Source organism: Phocoena sinus, chromosome 16, assembly GCF_008692025.1.
Source record: "Phocoena sinus isolate mPhoSin1 chromosome 16, mPhoSin1.pri, whole genome shotgun sequence".
Taxonomy (NCBI): Eukaryota; Metazoa; Chordata; class Mammalia; order Artiodactyla; family Phocoenidae; genus Phocoena; species Phocoena sinus.
In genome coordinates this window covers 56,895,688-56,919,410 of record NC_045778.1, presented here as the reverse complement: position 1 = coordinate 56,919,410, position 23,723 = coordinate 56,895,688, and the positions used below count along the sequence as shown (strand labels likewise).

At 39.0% G+C, this 23,723-nt stretch overlaps 2 protein-coding genes across 8 annotated transcripts in view; both read left to right on the top strand.

Moving 5' to 3' along the window:
* CHUK (component of inhibitor of nuclear factor kappa B kinase complex) overlaps positions 1-16,869 on the top strand; it is a 35,039-nt gene extending 18,170 nt beyond the window's left edge. The window contains exons 12-21 of one of the 2 annotated variants that reach the window (XM_032608592.1): positions 1,224-1,347; positions 1,735-1,886; positions 3,599-3,660; positions 4,622-4,731; positions 5,398-5,447; positions 10,981-11,077; positions 11,370-11,517; positions 12,456-12,569; positions 14,563-14,662; positions 15,628-16,869. In XM_032608592.1, coding sequence (XP_032464483.1) covers positions 1,224-1,347; positions 1,735-1,886; positions 3,599-3,660; positions 4,622-4,731; positions 5,398-5,447; positions 10,981-11,077; positions 11,370-11,517; positions 12,456-12,569; positions 14,563-14,631 — 926 coding nt within the window. In that variant the 3' untranslated portion in view covers positions 14,632-14,662; positions 15,628-16,869. Of the gene's footprint in view, positions 1-1,223; positions 1,348-1,734; positions 1,887-3,598; positions 3,661-4,621; positions 4,732-5,397; positions 5,448-10,980; positions 11,078-11,369; positions 11,518-12,455; positions 12,587-14,562; positions 14,663-15,627 lie in introns of both variants that reach the window. The other variant, XM_032608591.1, reaches the window with a different exon arrangement.
* A 2,000-nt stretch (positions 16,870-18,869) lies between these two features.
* The window catches only part of ERLIN1 (ER lipid raft associated 1), a 41,775-nt gene continuing 36,921 nt past the window's right edge, over positions 18,870-23,723 (top strand). For 4 of the 6 annotated variants that reach the window (XR_004346236.1, XM_032608650.1, XM_032608653.1 and 1 more), the window contains exons 1-3: positions 18,878-19,018; positions 19,294-19,417; positions 21,443-21,524. Coding sequence is in view for 4 of the 6 variants with exons in the window: in XM_032608650.1 (XP_032464541.1) it covers positions 19,305-19,417; positions 21,443-21,524 (195 nt within the window). In the remaining 2 variants the exon portion in view is untranslated. Of the gene's footprint in view, positions 19,019-19,293; positions 19,418-21,442; positions 21,525-23,723 lie in introns of all 6 variants that reach the window. The other 2 variants (XM_032608651.1, XM_032608654.1) reach the window with 2 other exon arrangements.

Here is a 23,723-nt window from a genome sequence, read left to right as displayed (position 1 = left end):
ATCAATAAGGGTGTTTCGGTTTTTGTTTTTTTAAGCACTTCCTTACTTTCTGGCACCACATGGTATTCCAGGACCATCTTTTAAATTTCCTGCCCTAGTCCTAAAATCGGCCATTTCTCCAAGGGGCCCTGGTTCCTTTCATTTTAATTGAGAATAGTATTAGAAACCAAAATCTGGATACTTGGCATGATACTTGGGGTATCATTTCTAGGCCCTTTCAGACTTTATTTTTGACAGTATATGATTTTTTTTTCCAGACTCTCCTCACCCAGACTCTTTTTTAAAAGGTGTGGGTTTTGTTTTGTTTTGTTTGGTCTGTTATAGGAAGCCTCAGGAGTAAGTGTGGGTATATAAAAACAGAAGAAAAGTTATTTGAGGCTATTAATCATTATTAGGGGAGGCAAAGATTTTTCCAGATACACAGCTTTATTTTTTTGAAGTCTGTTTCAGATAATGTGTTTTCTCAATATGAAATCCAGTGTAGTGACCTTTCTCTGAAGATTTTCATTGGAGAAGAATGACAGAATATAATTGCCACCTTAAGTATGAGATGAATCTCTCTTCAATCTTGGAGAATTTTATAATGTTAAAATGGAATTTCATTGAACTTAATATGTATACCTGCCATGGTTTTAGAAAGAAGCATTCCCTTTACCAAATAAAAGACAAGAGCTAATCATAAATAGATAATTTCATAAGTCTTACATTGAGGAAGGCATTTCTTATTAAGCTGCTATTTACCCTGTAATCATATACTGTAAAAAATAAAGTTTTCCTGAAGCTGGGTTGGTAGTCCAGGAGATGAAATTTGTTATTCAGAAGCAGAAAAGACTGTGGCAGATTGTGGAGGACGTGGGACTTGATTTAGATCTTCAGAGAAATAAAGAATTTGAATTAGTGGAGAGGAAAAAAGAGTATTCCAGGTTGGAGAGAAGCAAGGAAAAAAAAGACAGGAATCATTGTAAACTTTGCGATTATGTAGTAATTATGTCTTCTTCATTTTTATTTCCCCTTGTATCTGGAGGGTTCATGTTAGGTGTACAGGTGCTCGGTAAATGTACATTGACTGAATGAAACAGTAACAAGTGGTTCTTTCTAGCATCTGTTTCTAGTATCTATGGGAATGCTATTTGTGTGGACAGGAAATCACAAAGAATAGTAAATGGACTCTAGAATCTTAAAAAGTAACTCCCCTCTTCTTTTCCCCAACTTCTTACACATAGTACAGGACAGCAAAATACAGCTTCCAATTATACAGCTGCGTAAAGTATGGGCCGAAGCAGTGCACTATGTGTCTGGGCTAAAAGAAGACTACAGCAGGCTCTTTCAGGGACAGAGAGCAGCAATGTAAGTGGATTCTCTTGTTTACACGCACAATGTCATGTGCATTAATGCTCAAGAATTAATTTTGCCAGTTTTCACTAGTCAATATCCCATGCAATACTATATACTGGGCCAATTTGAAATGTAATATTCTGATCAGACTTGTAGAATTCTTACTAATGGTCTGAAACCATCTAGTTGCACAAGCTTGACAGTAGTTCCTGAACAGTCCTAGTATAAGAAGATTGTTTTATCAGAGTATCATGGGCAGGAAGTCTTTAGAGACCAGATTCTAGAGATCAGCTGTTTCTCATAGAAACATAGGCTTTAGGCTTATGGATTTGAGTCTTTAAACTTTTGTCTGGTGTTTCTGAAATGCTTATATCTTTTTTTTTTCTTGCTCTGGTTTAGGTTAAGTCTTCTTAGATATAATGCTAACTTGACAAAAATGAAGAACACTTTAATCTCAGCATCTCAGCAACTGAAAGCTAAATTGGAGTTTTTTCACAAAAGCATTCAGCTTGACTTGGAAAGATATAGTGAGCAGATGACTTATGGGATATGTAAGTGTTGGGTAATGTATTTGAAAGAAGTGTCTAGTCTCTTAAAGCCATTTGCTATGTTGCCTTCTTCTTAGCCAGTTGTTTCACTTACATTCATACTAAAACAAGAGAGAGGACATCTCAGATCATCATAAACCCTGTTTGGTTTGAATCTTAGTTGTTTTTTTTTTAACCTTTAGTTGAGCAACTTTATTTCCCCCCTGCCCTCCCTCCCCACCTCCCGTCCCCACCACCACCACCACCACCACCACCACCACAGCTGGGCTAAAATTGTTCACCTTCAGAAAAATACAAAAATGATTTAAGAATTTGCAATTGTCAAACCTCATTTAGAAAATAGATACCAAGTCTGTATTGGGGTGACTTCATAGCCTGGGAAGTCTTAAACTACTTATCTTTCTATAAATAATAACACAAATAATTCCAGAGTTTTTGTTTCCCCCAAACCACCTACCGTGGAGTCCCACTGTTTTTTATTGTATGCAGCCTCCAGTTTTTCAGTATTTCACTCCAAGTTTATCTCCCTTCAGATGTACTAAGGAAATGTGAAAAGCAGAGTTAAAATTCAAATAATAAACCAAAAGGGTCGCCTTCAGCATTTCTATTTTCTTTCATGAAACAAATCTTTTTTTGGGAAATAAATCTGGTTTGTATATTTATCTTGAGCAAGGCATGTGTATTTCAGAATAAATGATCAGCAGTGTCTAGTTGGATAAATAAGTTTACCCACTAAAGCAGGTTCTATGATTGAGGTTTTATTTCTATTTGTATATTATAGGCATTCTGATGAATGGCAAAACATTATAATTCTTTTATCAAATTATCTTTGACTTGTCAGTTGTATATCTTATACTGCTGTTTAAAAAGAGTGATGTAGCCCTATGTGTGCTGATGTTAAAAGATCACTTAGGTCTTTAACAGCAGCAATGTTTTAAGTTGGGGAAAAAAGCAAAGAAGGAAAAGTATATAGAGATGGTCCCATTTGTGAGAGAAAAGGATATGTGTCTATGTTAGAAATGACTAACAAAGGGATCCCTGAGGGTGGAGGATGGAGGGGAAGAGAGAGACTTTTCTTTTTATACCCCAATATAGTATTTGATTTTTTAAGAAGATCATGTTCATGTATTACTTTTTAAATGTTCTTTCTTTTTTTTTTTTTAAAGAGAAAATCATCTGTGTTGGCTTCCTAGGGTTGCCATAACAAATTGCTATAAACTGCGTGGCTTAAAACAACAGAAATTTATCATTTCACAGTTTCAGAGGCTTGAAGTCCAGAATCAATGTGTTGGCAGGGCCGTGCTCTCTCTGAAACCTGTGGAGAAGAATCCTTCCTTGATTCTTCCTAGTTTCTGATGGTTTGCCAGCAATCCTTGGCATTCCTTGTCTTGCAGCTGTAGCACTTAAATCTCTGCCTCTATTGTCAAATGGAGCTTTCCCTTCATGTGTCTGTGTCTGTGTCTCTTCTCCTCTTCTTATAAGGACACTAGTCATACTGGATTGAGTCCATCTTAATTTAGCTAATTGCATCTGCAGTGACTCTTTCCAAATAAGGTCAAATTCTGAGGTACTGAGTTAGGACTTCAGCTATCTTTTGGGGGGGGACAATTCAACTCATAACTCTGTTTTTGATGTTGATATGGCAAGGAGATGGGTAGGTCAGTAATTAAAGCTATGGCTGTTTCTGAGATAACCAATTAAGACTTTTTTTTTAGCCTCAGAAAAAATGTTAAAAGCATGGAAAGAAATGGAAGAAAAGGCTATCCACTATGCTGAGGTAAAATCATTGAGCTCACTTTGTGTGCTTATTAATTCCTGAGGGCTTCCTTAGAAATTGTCTGGTTTTGGTTTGTAGAGTATTTTTCATGTCTTTCCTGAATATCAGCCAAATATCTAGTCGATACTTTGTATATATAAAGGGAAGTACCATAGTGGATGAAAACCAAGGTTTTGGGCAAAAGAGACTAAATTGAAGTCGCACTGAGCTTCAGTTTCCATATGATATTATAGGGACTGTACCTTTTTTAAATAGGGTTATACAGATTAAATGGGAGTGAATAACAGATGGTAGTTATCACTGTTATTTTTATGACTGGTTTTGATAGGATGGCTGGACATCCTGGTTTACCTGGGACAGTTTCAGTTTATACCTGTCTTGCCATAATTATCAATAATACTCTCAAAATTATGCTAGTTCGGACAATAAATTATATGGTCACACTAGTTATAAATCATTCTCTAGGTGGCAGATTCCTTCCTTATCCAGTACATCTGTCTGTGGTCCCACTAAGTTGTTGCTCTTCTTGATGCCAGCACTTCCCTGAGGACATGGGTGGGGCAGTTGGTATCCTGGGTTGGGGAATCCCATGTCTTTTTCTTTCTGCATCCTTATTCAAGGCAGTTGGGAACAAGAGGCAATGAAAATCATAGAACTGAGATGCAGTGGTTTTGATGGCCACTTTTTCTTGTTAGTGACACTTTTAACTTTTTGCTTCTCAGGAGGAAAAAGAAAATGCTAGTAGTCTACTGTTGTCAGGAGAGAAAAGAGAGAAGCCTAGGAATAAGTTGGGGCTCATGTGAAAATTACATGTCATAATCTGAAAGATAAAAAGGCTTCACCAAAATCAGTGTTTTGCATTAAATCACTTAGTTCTGTTACTGCAGCAAGTCATTCTCTGAGTTCTTTGTGTTGTGTGGTGGTGAGCCTGTCATTTCTTTTGTGTTTCATCATATTTTAGGTGGGTGTCATTGGATACCTGGAGGATCAGATAATGTCCCTGCACACTGAAATCATGGAGCTACAGAAGAGCCCCTATGGACGACGTCAGGGAGACTTGATGGAATCTCTGTAAGGGTGAACTCATGTTGTTGGTGTTGGTGTCTGTAATTTTTGGTAGCAGATTATTCGTTCTTTGTATTTCTGGCAGATTAAGTCTATATGTGATTCTTTTCTACAGTTTTCCTTTCCCCAAATATATTGGCATCATATTTAAAAAGGAAGCTCTTTCTTAGTCACAGGAAATTTTGGAAATAACTCTTTGGGTTGATCTTTGCTTTTTAAATCGAAGCATCTTTTCATATGAGTGTTAAGAAATTTTCAAGTATTCTAAGTTACAAACTATTTCCCTATTTACCATACTTCTGGATCAAGGAAGATATTGTCTATTAGATTCCCTAAATAAGGTTAACCTCCTAAGTGTTTTGATTAGAAACTTGAGATTTTTTTCTCTAATCACAGGTCATAATTTTTTCCCATTTAAGTGTTTCTGGTGCAAGGATATTATATATGTGATAGTAGATCAGAGCAGATATGAAGTATTAATATATTAAACTTTGCATCTTAAGATCTTGCTTATTACCCAGTGAAATGCTCTGTAAAATATTCATTGGCAATATGTACTTGCTTTAAAATGGGATCATTACTCTATTCAAATAATGTTGTTCATTTCAAGTTGGGGATTATTAAAGTCATTAAACTATCTTCACATATAGAACCTTTTTTTTTCTTTCATAGGGAACAGCGTGCCATTGATCTATATAAGCAGTTAAAGCACAGACCTTCAGGTAAGACAATTTTTCACAGTACACAAAGGCATTTTAGGAAACCATCACTAGCAAATCTAGGAGACTGGATTTTAAATAAGCTGCAGAATAAATTCCAGTTTTGGTATTGCCATTGAGATGTTTATGGTACAACAGCTTTTAAGTTTGTGAGAATTTAAGAAATTAGGAAGGCAAAGTAAGAAAATTGAAAGAGAAAAAACTTTAAAAGGAAGTGAAAGAAAGGAATGAAAGAGAAAAAAGGAACTCAAAGAAGGGAAAGAGGAAGCAAGAAAATGTGTGGAAAGACGGGAAAAAATAAGTGCTGCTTAAAATTAAAGAGATTGGAAAGAATTTGATATTGTGTGTTCAGGTGTGGAATGGGCAGAGGGATGCCCATGTGGTAGGCCAAAGCATTTACTTTGAAAATGCCTTCATCTGCACATGGTCGCTGATTGCTTATTTCATTGGCAAAACAATTCTGTTGAACATCTGCTGAATACAGAGCATGTTCTGCTGGAAAGAGCACTGGATTGAGAATCGGAAGGCTTGAATTCTAGATAGGGCACTTTACTGACCAAGTGACCTCAGGCAAATAACCTTTTCTCCCTGTATCTCATTTCCCTCTTCTGCAAAATGGGGTTGAAACCTAGCTTTCCTAACTCAGTGACTGTATGTGGCAATGTATTTGAGAGGATGTTTGTGAAAGTGCTTTGAAAACTATGAAGTATTATGTATGTGCAAGATATTATCCTTCAGTTAAAAACTGATTTGTTTTGAAGGGTTATAGAAGAAATAAAAGGTGAAGTCTGTGCCCTAATTTGCTATATACTGAAATTAAAAAAAAAACAAACAAAACCCATAAGTTTTACACCTTAAAATTTACAAACACATGCAAATTAGTATATATCTTAAATTGTATTTAACAAATATCAAAATCTCCTCTATGTTGGTTTTTATTGTAGTGGAATTTGTTCAGTTAATTTCTACATTTATGAGGTACGTATACAATAGGCATCTAACCCTGACTGGAGGTCAGGGTTGGTTAGAGGAGGTTTCCTGCAGGAGATGATATCTGAGATGAGCCTTAAAGGATAAGTAGCAGTAGCTCAGTGAAAGGAGGTAGGCTCTTGCATATGTAAGTATAATGGGTAAAGACATATACATGTAACAGCATGTTTGAGGAGATGCAGCGTGACTGGATTGTAGTTTCAGAAGGAGAGATGTGGCTGGATAATAAAGGATTTGGTATGTCATAGTAACGATTTTGGATTTCATCATGTTGGCAAAGAGAAACCCTAAAAAGTTTTAAGCAGGGGAATGACATGATCAGATTAGCATTTTAGAAATACTGCTCTGGTAGCATTGTGGATAATGGATTAAAGGGAGGCTGCGCTAGAGATGCTCATTAGTTATAAGGTTGTTGAAGTAATCATGGCTCAGGATAAGGTGGGTCATTAGCTAAGGCAAAGAGCCTGAACTGTGGCAGTGGGGTGAAGAGGAGGAGGGTAAGGGCAAGAGAGAGATTTAGGAGGTAGAACTGATAGTATTGGGTGATGGATTTAATATGGGTGGGAGTAGATGGGGTAGAGAATCATGGATGCCTGCCAAGTTTCTGGCTAGAGCAGCTGGGTGCATGGTAGGACCACTCACCGTAATAGGAAGTATAGGAAAATGACAGACTTAATGGGAAAAGAACATGAGTTCATTTTTGTACATGTTGATGTTAAGGTGTCAGTGGGACATTCAAATAGAGATGTCTAGTAGTATTATATATGTATATATGTATATATGCATGTATATATAAACATACATACATATACATGCATACACACACACACACAGAGACGTGTACATATATATATGGATTTAGTAGAGAAGTCCAGGCTAGATATTTAGCTATTTTGAGAGTAATCAGCCATAGGAATAAAGTGATCATCTTGAAAAAGTATGTTGAATAAGAAAACCAAGGATGGAATCATAGGGAATACCAACATTCAAGAAATGGCTAGAAGCAGAAGAGCCTACAAATATTGAGAAATGGCTCAAATTTGTAGCAGGAATGATATTGGAATAGGACAGAGAGAGTTTCAAGAAGAAAGTGATCAGTAGGGTGAAATGCTACAGAGATATGGGTAATAAAAATGATAATGAAAATATTCACTGGACTTAGTAGTTTGGATATCATTGGTGATCTTGGTAAAATAACGGCCTTTTGGGAACAGAAACCAGATTGTAGTTGGCTGAGGAGGGAGCGGGACAGGAGGGAATGGAGAAGTCAGTCTAGATCAGCAATTCTCAAAGTGTGGCTCATGAACCCCTGAGGATTCCTGAAACCTTTTCAGAGGAGTCAGTGAGGTCAAAACTGTTTGCATAATACTAGGATGTTATTTGCCTTTTTTACTATGTTGACATTTTCACTGATGCTGCAAAAGCATTGGTGGGTAAACAGCTTGCACCTTGCTTAGCATGAATGAAGGCATGAGCACCAAAGTATGCTCGTAGTCATTGATTTTCACTAACATGCATTCATAGTTTAAAAAAAATACCAGTTTTATTTAAGAGTGTCCTTGGTAAAGCAGTAAAATTTCTATTTAAATCTCAACCCTTGAGTATATGTCTTTTCAATATTCTGTGTGACAAAATGGGAAGTATTCATAAAGTGCTTCTGCTACATACTGAGGTATGATGGTTGTCTTAAGGAAAACCACTTCGGCGGTTGTTTACATTGCTGTTGACCAGCCTCTTCTTTAATGGAACACCATTTTTACTTGGAACAGTGACTGTCAGAAAAACTACGGTTATTCAGATTTGGTTATGAGGCAGATATTTTCTAAAAATTAATGGATCATACCTATCACTTGAAGGAAAAAAGCCAACAGTATTGTCAGTGATAAAATTCCATGTTTCCAGCAAAAAATTAAAATGTAGGAAAATGTCTATCCATCAGCTGAAATTTATCAGCTTCCCAAAACTTAAATGCTTTTCTGATAAGATTGGTGGTGATATTAAAAAGATTTGCAAAAATTTAAAACAATGCCAATGCTCTCACTAAATTTTGAGGGGGAAATACAGTTATTTTGAATAAAAGTGTATTAATAGATGAGTTTATTGTTATTTTTAAATGAATAAATTAATATTTTTGTATTTCTCAGTTTAATTCCTGAAGAACACTTTGGAGTTGTTAAGAATTTTTGAGTGTAGGTGTCCTGAGACCAGTAAGTTTGAGAACTGGTTATCTAGGCTATTCTTTCCAGAAGCTTGGCTGTTAAGGAAAGAAGAGAGGTGAGCAGCTAGGAGGAGATGAAGAATCAAGGGAGGTCAGTTTTCAGAAGAAAGACTTGAGCTTATTTATGTGCTTGGGGCCAAAAGCCTGTGGAGAGGGAAGTCTCTGAACAAGTTTGAGAGGCTGACTCCAGAGAATAGTAGGAAGGTTTGGGCTTGTTGCCACTGATAATTGCCGGGGGCGGGGAATGTGTGTGGATACAGACACTTATGTGGGTATAGGGGTTGGAAGGTGAGGATCTTACTGCTTTATGTCCTCCTATCCCGAAGTAAGAAGTGGGTTTATCTGTAATTGAAGAGGTGTGACGTCGTAGATTTAAGGAGTATGCTAAAGATTTTTGAAAGCTGGTGTGTGCAATGGCAGATGTTGCTGATCCAAGATATCTATTAAGAATCCAGAGCAGGGCTTCCCTGGTGGCGCAGTGGTTGAGAGTCCGCCTGCCGATGCAGGGGACATGGGTTCGTGCCCCGGTCCGGGAAGATCCCACACGCTGCGGAGCGGCTGGGCCCGTGAGCCATGGCTGCTGAGCCTGCGCGTCCGGAGCCTGTGCTCCGCAACGGGAGAGGCCACAACGGTGAGAGGCCCGCATACCGCAAAAAAAAAAAAGAATCCAGAGCAGAAGTGAAACCCTGTGAATTAGTAGTTACAACAGAGAGAATGATAGTATAATTTTTTTTGTTGGTAGTGGTTAGTAGCTTGGATACAGAAACTGATAGAGCAGGTGGTTAGACTGATGTAGGGTTAGGATCTTGCTGACAGTAAGAGGACAGAAAAGTTGAAGATATTGACAAAAAAGTGATGTAAGTGATAAAGTTGTGGTTAGAGTAAAATATTGAAATTTAAGATTTCAAATAGAGCAAGGCTAATTTTTTTTTCTTTAATCGATATTCATTACTCTCTTCTGGCCAATGAATCAGATATTGCAGAAGAAGGTATATAAAATTCCATCCATTGACTCAGTGGATTAACTTTCCACAGTCATTGATAACATTTGTTTGGATTATTTTTATAAAAACTTTGCAGTAGCCATGCATATCACAGGGCCTAGAAATAAACTTGCTATCCAGATAGCTTCTTTGAACTGATAGTCACCTTGAGTGACAAACTAGTTGTGACAAGAAGTTTTGTCTATTGTTGGGGCTTATGTAATCACACTTGAGGTATGGTTTTTGGTGTCTTTTCCAGTTTAGAGTTGCCTTGAGACTTTTGTTCAGCTGAAAATGGTGAAAACCAACTTTCTTCATTCTTTATATTGGAGTAGGTTAAAGTTCTGAGGTCTTTGACCATCTAAAAGAGCTAGTTATATGGGAAAGCTGTTGGGCCTAGCCCGTGGAATTTATGAAGAAGTGCTGTTTGGAGAGGAGCCTTTTTGGAGTCTCTGTATCTGGTTGTTGTTGAGGGAGAGACAAAGAAAAAGATGTGTGGGGAATCAAGTTGAGTGCTAGGCGAGGTCTTTGCAGTGCTAACAAAGGACAACTTTTTTTAAACCTTTCGATACTCCTTTCATAGTAAAATGTGGGTAACAACAGTAGCCATCTCACAGGACTCCTGTGAGGGTTAAATGAGAAAATTTTAAGTAGAGAATAGCAAATAATAATAATAGTTTTGCATTTGAAACTAATGATGAGATGGCATCTATAATGGTAGAACCTACTCACTGTGACCACACAGCCATCCCATTTGAGGACATTTGTCAGCTGCCAGTTTGCTTTAAGATTTCATACTACCCTCAAACTGAATTTTCAAGGTGTCTACAGGTCCTTTTATTAGTGCATCAGATTTGGCTTAAGTTGGTCGCCTTTTTTCAACGTTTTCATAGGTATAAACAGGTGGATAAACATGAAATTCCAAGCAAGCCTAGCTGGGATTCCTTCCTTTAAGTCAGTGAAAGTTTGATGAATTGTCTTACTGCTTCTAAACAAATTATGTTAATCATCCAAGAAAAAATGATCTCTTGTCCAGAAAGCTGCATATGTGTCTGGGGCTTGGGTTAGTATGGGTTAAGGACAGCCAAGATGATTCTTCTTAAAACTGAAGATACAGTGATAAATCTGTATATACATTATATACACACAAACACACAGACTTCATTTTTAGTTATATGATTATTTATAGATATATAATCTTAAAATCTTTTATCTTAATTTAGCTTTGAAATTAAATGGAGATGTTAATTAAAACTAGTTTCAGATTTTTAGGAATTTTTTTGTTTGGAGGCTGATATGTTCACGCAGAAGAGAGGTTATACCTACTGACTGAGATCTTTTATAGATCACTCCTACAGCGACAGCACGGAGATGGTGAAAATCATTGTGCATACTGTGCAGAGTCAGGACCGGGTTCTCAAGGAGCTGTTCGGTCATTTGAGGTAGAAATATTGTTTTCCTTACTGTTGAAAAGCCAGGATACTTTTATCATGTTCCTTTCAAAGTGTAATACCCTTTTCTGGTAAATATACTAGAACCAGGAAGAGTACTGGCAGTACGTTGGGAACCCTGACCACAGCTGCATGCATTTATGTGTCCTGTTTGTGTGCATTGCTTTGCAGATCAGTCATTAAATCTATGCTGATTGTGATTCATTCCCCCAGCTGGGTTTGGGAGTATGGGGTACAGTCTTGGGGGATGTATAAATGTCTGACACAGATTTTACCTCTCCAGCAAGTTGTTGGGCTGTAAGCAGAAGATTATTGATCTACTGCCCAAGGTGGAAATGGCCCTCAGTAACATCAAAGAAGCTGACAATACTGTCATGTTTATGCAGGGAAAGAGGCAGAAAGAAATATGGCATCTCCTTAAAATTGCCTGTGTAAGTAATTTTTAATGAATTATGTAATATGACATTGATTTGCTGTTACTCCCTGCAAAAGGGATTTTTATCAGCATGATCTGTGTCCTCTTGAAGACGTGTATTTTTTTTTTTACATCTTTATTGGAGTATAATTGCTTTACAATGGTGTGTTAGTTTCTGCTTTATAACAAAGTGAATCAGTTATACATATACATATGTTCCCATATCTCTTCCCTCTTGCGTCTCCCTCCCTCCCCCTCCCTATCCCACCCCGCCAGGCGGTCACAGAGCACCGAGCTGATCTCCCTGTGCTATGCAGCTGCTTCCCACTAGCTATCTACCTTATGTTTGGTAGTGTATATATGTCCATGCCTCTCTCTCGCTTTGTCACAGCTTACCCTTCCCCCTCCCCATATCCTCAAGTCCATTCTCTAGTAGGACTGTGTCTTTATTCCTGTCTTACCCCTAGGTTCTTCATGACCTTTTTTTTTCTTAAATTCCATATATAAGGACATGTGTATTTTATGTTGGGTTGATGCTCATGTTCTTTGCTTGGTGTCTCCCTAGCAATTCTGATACAGGACTTCATGATCATCTTTCATTATCTCTCTCCTTTCCGGTTTCCTGTTTTTATACTCCCCTCAACCCTAGACCACTGTGGTATCCCAACCCAATTTGGGGGCAGCTGTGCCTGACTAGATTTAAAAAACCAGTCCTTTGTTCAACTGGAGGGTTTTTTTCCAACTAAAGTAGAATAGAAGGATAGTTACATTTAGTTTTAGTCAATGAAGAAAGGGGTCAAGGACAGGATAGTTAATAGGGGTGTGTAAGAGTAGAGATAGATTTATACAGAAATAGTCTGGTTATGCATAAAAGTAGTGATAGAAATGTTAAGTCTTAGGAATATGAATGTGTGGAGGTGCTTGCCTGTAATCTTTTTTTTTTTTTTCCTTCAGACACAGAGCTCTGCTCGGTCCCTTGTAGGATCCAGTCTAGAAGGTGTAACCCCTCAGGCATCAGCATGGCTGCCCACAACTTCAGCAGAACGTGAACATCCTCTGTCATGCGTGGTAACTCCTCACGATGGGTGGGTTCACTTTGTTAAAATAGATAGTTGTATTTTCAAGAGCAGTGGTAGGAATGAGGCAGTAGAGTGCAGTGGTTAAGACATATTCTTCACTGCCTTATAGACCAGGATTGAATCCTGATTGTCTTTTTGTAATAACCTTATACAGTTAACTTGACTCTTTTAATGTTCACATTTCCTTACCTGTAAAATAGGAAAATTCAGCTAGACGGTGTATATAAAATGCTTGGGAAGTGAATCTTCAGCAAATCTTACTTCTTATTAGCTCAGTCCAGGTTCTAAGTTCTTTATCTGTTATTGGCTTATCAAATCTTTTAGCCAAACTATATTCCTCACTTAACCATTTATCTCTGAGAAATTATGCTATCTTTTTGAAGTTATCATTTTAGGGCCCTTGATCAACCCTCTAATGGAATTGAGTTTAATCTACTCATTTTATAACTTAGTATTTCTAAAATGACTTTTTTCAGTGCCTTAAATCATTTTTGCAAATAACTCAAGTTTGAAGTCCTATATTTTCTTTTAATTCCTACTCTTCTGCTAAAAGCTGAATGACTATCCATTTCTGTTATTTTTCTCAGCATAAGATGTGCCATATCCAGAGCCATTGGCTCTTTGCTAGCTTGTGTATTGTCACTTTTCTCACAACTCATGGAGACCTCTATAATACCAGCATTTCCTGGAAGCTCTGCCCATAATTAGTTTTGCAGAGGTGCAGCCATGTAACATCACTGCTCAGGAGGTCATGCAGTTGCACATTCTGTACTCTGCTTTTTATGAGAGAAAAGCACATGGCAGGAAGGCAAGCTGATACCAGGTATTTTATCTTCTTAAAGAAAGCAAGCTCCAGGGTATATCTCGGGGTCATTATACATTTGGCCCAATGTAATACATCCACAGCTACAGCATAGGCTATAATTAATTATATGGACTTGAAGAAATATTCCATTAATCAGAATTGACACAAATAACATTTAATACCTTTTTGCTTTCATTAAAGGCATGTAGGTTTATTAGGGGATGCAAATGGTTGCAAATGTTACCTCTGTACAAGTGATTTTCAATGTGAGGTTGTGGTTGTTTGCAAAAGTATATTCAACAGGAATTTTTAAATACATTTTCCAGTAGGAATACATTATAAAGGAAAACTTCAAATGTACCTGCGGTACTTAACCACCAAGGATTGGGAACTGTTGGCCTCAGTTTTTCTATCTGTTGAATAAGCTGAATGAGAATTTAGTTCTAAGCTAATAATGACTATCTTCCATGGCTTAGAACTGATTCTAGTCGGGTAGGGACTGAGGGTTAGTAAAAGGTAAGGATGGAGGCCATATGGAAGAGGGAAGTGTAGAAGGTGGAAACCAAATTCAGGATTTCCTTCAAATACAAACTTCAGGGATAATTCTTGGTTCTGGGCAGCTCCCCTGTCACAGGTTTCTTCTGCTGTCCTCAGGAATCAGCTTGCTTGTTTGCTTTCTCATTGCTGTCATCTGTATTTTCCAAACAGTTTTTTTCACCTTCCCTGATATTTGCAGAAAAGATTGTACTTTTGTATCTCCTCCCCTACATGTGTATCTCTGAAGTAAGCATGCTGATGTTTTTACTACTTATAAGGAAAGGGAAATGTTTCAGAAACAAAGAGATCTTTCATCTAGCTGTGCCACAGGATTTCTTTTTTTTTTCCCCGCAGTGAGCATTTTCAGGGGGAAAAAGTTGTATATAAGTGCCACTTATATTTTAGAGGAAAATCAGATTGCAGTTATAGTGGACTCATTATTATTAGAGCTGGGCAGAGGCAGCAGCTTGGAGTAACAGGACTCTTGCCTCTGGGTGGGAGGGATGAGGAAACTGAAGACTACAGGAATCAGCCGCATTGGGTTGCAGGGTTGCAGTGTTGTCGGAAGGGCAGAATCATCCTGACCCTGAAGACCAGAAAATAGAGGAAATTCGTATGCCTCTTTGCTTTCATTCCACAGGGAGACTTTAGCACAAATAATAGAAGAAAATTTGAACTGTCTTGGCCATTTAAGCACTATTATGCATGAAGCAAATGAGAAACAGGGCAACAGTATGATGGTAAGTTTTATATGGATACGGATGTCTGTTTTAGGTATGTTGGGTGCAAAGGATTTAACTTTCCATGCTAGATTTATCTGGCATTTGGGATGCAGATGGGGAATAGAAGTCAGAGGAAAGAGCATTTGAGGAATGCTTGACCTCAACTCCCCATCTTCTCTTATTCATGGATATACTAGGATTATGTCATCAGTTATCTTCAACAATAGCATTTTTGGTCAAGTTAAATGAGTAGTGAGCTTTCTTTGCAGTGTGACCACTGAAATCGAATGGTTTGTACTTTTTGCTTCAGCAGTCAATTTTCTCCAATAAGATTGGACATGATGGGCTTCGCTGGTGGCGCAGTGGTTGGGAGTCCGCCTGCCAATGCAGGGGACGTGGGTTCGTGCCCCGGTCTGGGAAGTATTCCACATGCCGCGGAGCGGCTGGGCCCGTGAGCCATGGCTGCTGGGCCTGGGCGTCCGGAGCCTGTGCTCTGCGGCGGGAGAGGCCTGCGTACCGCAAAAAAAAAAAAAAAAAAAAAAAAAAAGATTGGACATGATTTGTACGGTAATTCAAATATAGTAACTGCTGTATGCAAAATGAATAATGTTAATATGGTTATAATTTATAGAAGTGTTTATATGAAGATTTGGTTACTGTGAATTATTGATTTGTTAAAACTTGGAGAAACTACAATAAAATGTTTACTGGATTAACTTTCACTACATTTAGTCTTGATGTTAATTCTTTGTTATTTCCTCTTTAATTATTTGCTTCAAATATTTATAAAAACTCTGAAATATTTTTTTTAGTTAGCAAAAAAGGTAAACTAAACTCTTTAATTGCAACTTATTTGTACTTTTGGTTTTTCAACTTTTGATTATAAAATGTCCAAATATACAGAAAACTTGCAGAAATGAACACCCATATACCTACCACTTTTAGTCAATATCTAATTGTATCTTTTTCATGCCTGGTTTTAGAATCTTGATTGGAGTTGGTTAACAGAATGACTTGCCACTTACTGACCCAAACGTATGAAGTTGTTGCTGCAAATGTTGGAAGTTCGTTTTTCTCTTATGAAACCATTCTTCAGACACCCATCAATGGAAGAAATGACTATGATCAGAAACTACACATGATTTCACAGTGCAATATTTTGACTGGGTAATTTTAACCTCTGAACAGATAGAATTTAATGACTCAGTGGACTTGTTTAAATACTACAGCTACTTAGGAGCATCGTTGGAATCCATTTGTCTTCAAACTTGATAAAACATTACTTATTTAACTTGACTATCTTTCAACATTTAAGTTTTGGGCATAAGGCCAAAGTAATGTATACAGAGAAGAAAATCTCAACTAACATGTATTCTAAGTAAAAATTGTTTGCCTGTGTTTCTGTGGAAGAGACTGTTTGCAAGTAGAATTGTACTTCTTGAAGAATAAACCCTACCTCCTTGTGTTGCACTCAACAGTGCTTTTCCCGGCATCATAAGGAGTTAGTTTAATCCCATTTTCAATTTCAATCCCAAAGGTACATTTGACTGTATCCCTTTCGTACAGAAGGGATTGTGCATCTGTGCCTTTAATACCAGTTGATTCTTTCAAATCTTGTTAAGTGTGCTATGTGTATATGTATTTAAGATGTACATTTAATAATATCAAAGAAAAGATGCCTGTTAATTTATAATGTATTTGAAAGCTTATCTATGTTTTAATTTGTATAAATGGGTCTTTTGTTTAAGGACTCTTTCATGTCTTGTCATATAAATTTATAGAGGTCTGTACTCCTGATCTGTAATTCCAAAATCCAAGAAGCTCTGATAACAAGGTTTTTCATAAGTTTGGTGACAGAATTCACCTGCTTGCACATCCAACGTGAACTGACATTGAATCTATCCCATTTAGTGTGAATATTCTTTTTTTTTTTTTTTTTTTTTTTTGCTGTAGAAATATTAACGTGTTTGCTTGTTTGGGGGTAGGGTGCTGCCACAGACCCTGCCTGGGGTTTATGTAGTATGGTATATGCACTGAATTACCTTTCTAAAAATCTGAAAATTTCATAATTCTGAAACACCTGGCCCCAAGGGTTTCAGATAAAGGATTGTGGATCTATCCTCTGTTAAATAATTTAGAAGGTGTTACTTGTTTAAAGAAAAATGTGAAATTCTTTTGTATTCTAGACAGTTTTTCACTTTGTGTATTAAATAATTTTTAAATTACTTTTTGAACCTCTATTCACTAAAATCAGATTATAATAATTGAATATGCTTTGGGAAAATGTGAAGATTCTGTGAAGCAGAGTTGGAGCACAGAATAACATAATGGGCTCTCATAATGTACTTTCCTTAGGAATGAAACAGGACTTATGGTAAAGACAGTATTGGGTAGCTTCTTTAATATACTCTTTTCTCCTGAGATGTCCTATCAACACTATCCATATCTAAAAACTGTGCTCATACCTTGCCCTATAAACTGCTGTCTTAGTTACACCATCCCCATTTTTGCTAGTAGTGTCATTTTCCCAGTCATCTAAGTTTGAGACCTTGGGGTTGTCTTCTCCTAACTCTAGTTATCTGGTACTACTGTTTCTCTGAATATGGACATTCTGACTACCAGCTGTTAAAATAGGCAGTCTCTCTCTTGCTTCTCCGGTTCTAGAAGGTTTTAATCAATAAACATTTATTGGGTACCTATTGCTTGGAAGATATTGAGCAAAATGGGAAGATCAGAAAAGTTAACACAGGCAGTACAATAAGAATGTTTATGTGGAATGAAATTATTGTTAAAGGATTTTTTAAATGATCATGTGTTTTTCTAAATATCATTGTAATAACTGATAAAAGATCTGGTAGAGGGTGGGACCATTTTTATGGTTTGTGGCTGATATGATCTCAGGCTAGCCTGATCTGTGTGATACGTAAGGGCAAGTGGTGTGAGCCAGAACAGTCTTTTATAGTGCGAGCACCTCAAATTTGCTTATGATACATGAGTTGAACACTATTTATTGGCTGACAACTTTTCAGAGTTAAGTGTCAGTTGTGCATTATATCCATTTCATTCCCTAATTCAAGCAATATTATGAAAAACTAAGAGAATCCATCTAGAAAACAGAGGCTGGACAAGTTATTTTTTATTCTCTTTGCTTTTTATCAGTTAAAATAGCTAAGCTCTGCAAATAACATTTATCTGGTACAGACACGGTCCCATACATTCCTAGGTAGTAGAAGTCAAATGAATGATACGGGTAAGTGCATTTATTGAAGGGAGAAGGTATGGTGGTCTGGGAGGGCTTCCTTTAAAGAAGATTTTAATTGATTCTATTTACCTCTTCCCATTTCCACTGTTACTACCATTGTAACCTTGGGCCTGCAGTTTCCTAACAACTTGGCTTCCCTGTCTCCTGTCTCCACTCTAAGCCATTTTGTAGACTCACTGGCCCTAAGGTACTGCTTTCCCATACTTCCCTGCCCAAGAGGTTACAGAGCTCTCCATCCTTATTCTACCTTGTCCAGTTGTGGTCCCACTGCTAGCCTTTCAAGGCTTACACCGTTACTGCCCAACCTCTTCTAACATGCTGCCCTTATTTCCTTTGTATCCATCTTTCTTACTCCCATCTACTCTTTCACTTTGTCCTTTCTGTTTCCGGTAATACATGCAGATAATGCATAATTTAAAAGAACAGAAAAATATGTAGTGAAAAGAAAGTCTGTCTCTATTCTCTAGCCATCCAGTTTTCCCTCCCTGCAGAAAAAGTGCATTCGAGCCTTTCAAAATCTGGGCCTAGCCTAGCATCCCACTCCTTTCCATCACACAGGCTTCAAGGAAGCTCAAATGCTCATTGTCTTCAATCTTCCCGGAGGACCCTCCAACACACACCCACGTTTACTGCTTATTAGTTTGTTCTTATTGCTTGGATGGCTTTCATAAAGCCCTCACTGGATCAGCATTCTGGCACGTTAATAGGTGACTGCACAAGAACACGCTGACCAGTCCCTTGTCTCAGAGGCCCTCTCCGTTCCTCTGCCTCCTTCCTTACTCCACATTGCCGATTTCCCGTCTCTTCCGGAGCAGGAAACCAGCAGTACACAGTAGAGAGCCCACGTACCTTCGCGCGAGATAGCTCGGCGGGCGGCGGCAAGAATTTTGTCCCGTCCGCTCCCCGTCTCTAGTCGCGGGGCGAGCGCAGAGTCGGTGTGCGTGTTCGCGCAGCCGCAGTGCCCCGCGGGTGGGCGGGGCCGGCTCTTGGCCGCGGTTGGTGCGGCCCGGGTGGAGACTTCACGTGCACGCGGGGGGCGGTGCGTCACTGATCGGTGGGGCGCGGCCGACGGGTCGGCGTCTGCCCGGAGTCTGCGGCTGGCCCCCTTCTCAGTTAATGCTTTCCCCTAGGCGGGGAGGAGCGGCTGTTGGGAGCGGGGTGGGGGGGGGGAGGGGGGTGTCAAGACGCTCACCGAGCAGGGGCGACCCACGGGCCGGCTCGCGCGGAGGGGTTGGCGACGGGGAAGCGGGCTCTGCGAGGAGGGAAAAGAGGCACAGACTCCTCAGCTCGGCCTGCGGGAGGGGGCCAGGTCGCGGGAGGGCGAGGTGGAAAACGGAAGGTGGGCCTGTCACTCACGGGGCTGGGGCCCCGTTCCTTCCTCATCCAGGAGGAACTAGGATGAATATGACTCAAGCACGCGTTCTGGTGGCTGGAGTGGTGGGTCTGGTGGTTGTCCTCCTCTACGCCTCCATCCACAAGATCGAGGAAGGACACCTGGCCGTGTACTACAGGTGAGCGGCATGTGCAGTCAGCTCAGGTTCTAGAGCAGGTAGAAGGGAGACTCCCATTAGAGTCTAGGAAGTTGTTCCCTCTGCGGTGTCAGGGAGCTCTTTCCAGTCCTAGGAAGTGACTTTTGTTGCAGCTCTAGGGAGAGTATGGGAGCTGTGGCAGGCTTTTGCAGAGCATCCTCCAGGTGTTGAACAGTTTCAGTGCTATGTACATTGTGTGCAGAGGTTAAGACTCCCTGTAGTTGTTCCTAGTAGTCAGTAAATTCAGTCATTTGCAGAAAAAAATGAAGGGTGGAAGGCAGTGGTGACTCCACCTGTGGCTGAAGAAATGGATAAATCATTGTTAAATTCCATACAGCTGTACTGGCCATTAGTTGCAGCTGTAGGTGCTATTTAGAAACTCTGGTCCTGTTTGTGGTTGTTCCTTAGAATTTTTTTTTTTTTCCCTTTAAAAAGTCCTGGTGTCTGGTTTGGGCTTGTAAGGCCATTAAGACCATGACAGTTGTTAAATTCCTGGACCTTGGGAGACAAACACAGGATTGTGACAGATACATCCTCCTCCCACCTTTCCCTGTCTTTTCAAGTTGTGGAAAGCAGTGGTGTGGAATGTGTTGATCTCTAGCTGAGATGAATAGCTTTTCCTTTAATGTAGTTACCACCTGTTCTTTTGATATAGACAGAGGACAGTTTGGAGAAATTGCGATAACGATGTATTTGAAAGAGCTTCAACTTTTTGCCGGCTTCTGTCATCCCATAAAACCAATATTTCTACTTTTAGATCCATCCTGAGTCTTAGAAACAGTCTTCCCTGTGAAGCACTAATTTCAAATACAATTTTAGTGATACATCTTAGCAGGTGGTGGGTCTGGCATTTAAAAAATGTCAGATTAGTCTGTATTTCCATCTAGTTCAGCATTGTCTTCCTGATAGTAAACCCAAGAACATTTCAAGGTATGGCTCAAAAAATTAGGGCTGGACCTCAAACAGTTCATCTTCTATTAGCTATTTGTTATGCATTGTTTGCAAACCTATATATATTTTCAAGATAGGAAGGTAAGTTATATTAATTTACTATTCATTATGTAAAATAGGACTTCTTTTTTATATTTGCCTCCAAATTACCTCCTTTTTATAACTTGCAAGATGTGCCTTCATGTTTCTCACATTTCGGAATTTGGTGAACAAGTCCACACTTATATCTATTTGTAGTCTTATCCCCTCACCCTTCATCTTTCCGTGCTAATTTGTTGTTGTTGTTGATTTTATAGAGGCTTTATGCCCCCAGTATTTTTTTCTTTGTTCCAAATAAGTTTCTTTTTTGATTTAAAAAAATTGTTTAAATTGTTAATTTACAACGTTGTGTTTCAAGTGTATAGCAAAGTGATTCAGTTATACATATATATATATTTTTGTATATTATTTTTCAGATTTTCTATTATAGGTTATTACAAAATATTGAGTATAGTTCTCTGTGCTATACAGAAGGTCCTTGTTGTTTACCTATTTTATATATAGTAGTGTGTACGTTAATCGCCCCCAGCATTTTAATTGCTTTGTAGGTAGATTAAAAGAATCTTGAGCATCAGAAATTTTCTCCTTCCTTGAAAGTTTGTGTTATCTATTTTTTATTCAGCCTGGTGATTAAATGTATTGTGTTTTGATCTGGCTCACGCTATGTACAATTAAAGTACATCAACTGAGAGCCATTCGAATTTTTTTCACAAGTAGTTCTCAAAAGGTTAAAGACCAAAGAGAATCTTTATACCTGAGAGTGGTGCTGGAGACCCAGAGGTATGGTTGGTAGAACTTGTGAAACAAGGTGTAGCATGGGCAGTTTAATTTGATCTTTTCACTTTTGTAGGTGTGGCAGATATTTTAGGGACCAGCAGTTGTTCATCATTAGTAACTCATATTAGTGAGGCTTTAGTAGATCAATAGCATGAGTAAGAGTGAATATTATAGCATTTTAGATTTGGAAAGAGAATTTCTCTTTTTATAATCTTGTCAAATTGAAACATCTTTTTGCAGGGGAGGAGCTTTACTAACTAGCCCCAGTGGACCAGGCTATCATATCATGTTGCCTTTCATTACTACGTTCAGATCTGTGCAGGTGAGTGATTCCTAGGGAAGCCCCCACACTGGATAGACAGGTGCGAGCGGAACAGTGACCACATTCATGGGTGGAGATAGAATTCCTCATTTCTTAAGCTAATGGTAGTATTTACTTAATTGTAGGAGTTAAAAGTTCAGAGTACAGTTGTCACAGCATAAGTTATGGTTTTGAACCACGTCACTCTCTTGAGGTATATTAGAAGTATGAGCTAGGCGGCTTGGAAGGACTCACTTCTCCCATCTATATAGTGGTATGCAGCAGGTTTTGTGTTGCTGCTGTCAAAATAAAAGCAGGACTTTGAAACACAACTAGAGATATAAACCAGTGATAACTTGGTTTAGAATGGTGTTTGGTTTCCATAGAGGCAAGCTCCTGGGCTACTGTTAACATGGAGGATCTGATTTTTTTTTTTTTTTTTTTTTTTTTATGCGTTACGCGGGCCTCTCACCGCTGTGGCCTCTCCCGCTGCGGAGGACAGGCTCCGGACGCGCAGGCTCAGCGGCCATGGCTCACGGGCCCAGCCGCTCCGCGGCATGTGGGATCCTCCCAGACCGGGGCACGAACCCGTGTCCCCTGCATCGGCAGGCGGACTCTCAACCACTGCGCCACCAGGGAAGCCCGAGGATCTGAATTTTTATACACAGCTTCTCTGCTTCACATTTTTGCCTGGAACATTAAGCATAATTATATGTGGAACATTAGTGAGTGTTCTATTTTGACAGCATCCCAGAATATCTTAAATAAGCGGCTGGTTCTTGAGAACAGACACTTAGTAAATATCTTTTGAGGTAACAACATGACAAAACAGGATTAGATTGTTACTACTTTTTTTTTTTTTTGTGGTACGTGGGCCTCTCACTGTTGTGGCCTCTCCCGTTGCGGAGCACAGGCTCCAGACGCGCAGGCTCAGCGGCCATGGCCCACAGGCCCAGCCGCTCCGCAGCATGTGGGATCCTCCCGGACCGGGGCACGAACCCGTGTCCCCTGCATCAGCAGGCGGACTCTCAACCACTGCGCCACCAGGGAAGCCCAGATTGTTACTACTTTTGCAGGCACTGTGTGATTATAAATCTTTGGATTCAGAAGTTTGTCTACTCTCCGCTGCTAATTTTTCAGGGCTCGGGAAAATTCATGTATTTAATCTTGTAATTTAAAGTCTAGGCTTCCTGCTAAGTGAGATTTTCATTATGAATACTTAAATCCTCCAGATTTCCCTCCAATTCCCTTTTAGATGGTTTGGGGCAAGAATTGTGTCTGTTAAAGTGAAGTATAGTGTTCTTCCCCTAGTCAGACTGATTTCCATATTGTTTTCCCATATTTATTTTATTCACTCTTGCCTAGGCTGATGCTATTACCTCTTCTCTCACCATCTCTCTCTTTATTCCTTATTTCCTGTCTAAATCTTGCCAGCCTTTTTAAGGCTCATCACAAATCCTTCTCCTCCTCTTCCATAGCCCTTAAAGTCTGTATTGTAAATTTTGGCCCTTGATCTTATTTCCTTTAATAATGTTGTCTTGTATTGTTCTCTTAAGTTTTTGTGTGAATTTTTTTTTTTCCAGAAAGTCTCCAAGCTTCTTGAAGGCAGGGGTCATAACATGTTTATATTTCTGACCTTTCTACTTGTGGTGAAAGTTGTTAAGTTGAGCTGATTTCTCTGGAAGCGGTATGGTGTAGTGAACATGGGGCCAGAAACCTGTAAACTAGGTTCTGGCTCTGCCACTAATTGTTTACATGACTTTGCAGAAATCACTTAACTATTCTAGACTTCAGTTACTCCTCTGTGAAACAAGGGGTTTTATTTGCATGAACCCATCAACAGCTTAAATAGTCTATATTGATGTTATCAATGGCATCATCAGACCCTTAGAGATCAGGGGCTTTTTTAGACCTTGTTCAAAGCCAGGCAGATTTGTCTCTGCCTTCTTGGAGCTTAGTATGTTGAGTCATACTGATGCAGAGATATATAAAAGAGATACAGACAATAAACAAATAGATTTTAGAGTTTAATTACATATATAACAAATACACAGTGTGTGTGTGTGTGTATTCATACATATACACACACAAACACATAGAGTGATAAACTGTCATAAAAAATGAAAATGAGGGACTTCCCTGGTGGCGCAGTGGTTAAGAATCCGCCTGCCAATGCAGGGGACACGGGTTCGAGCCCTGGTCCGGGAAGATCCCACATGC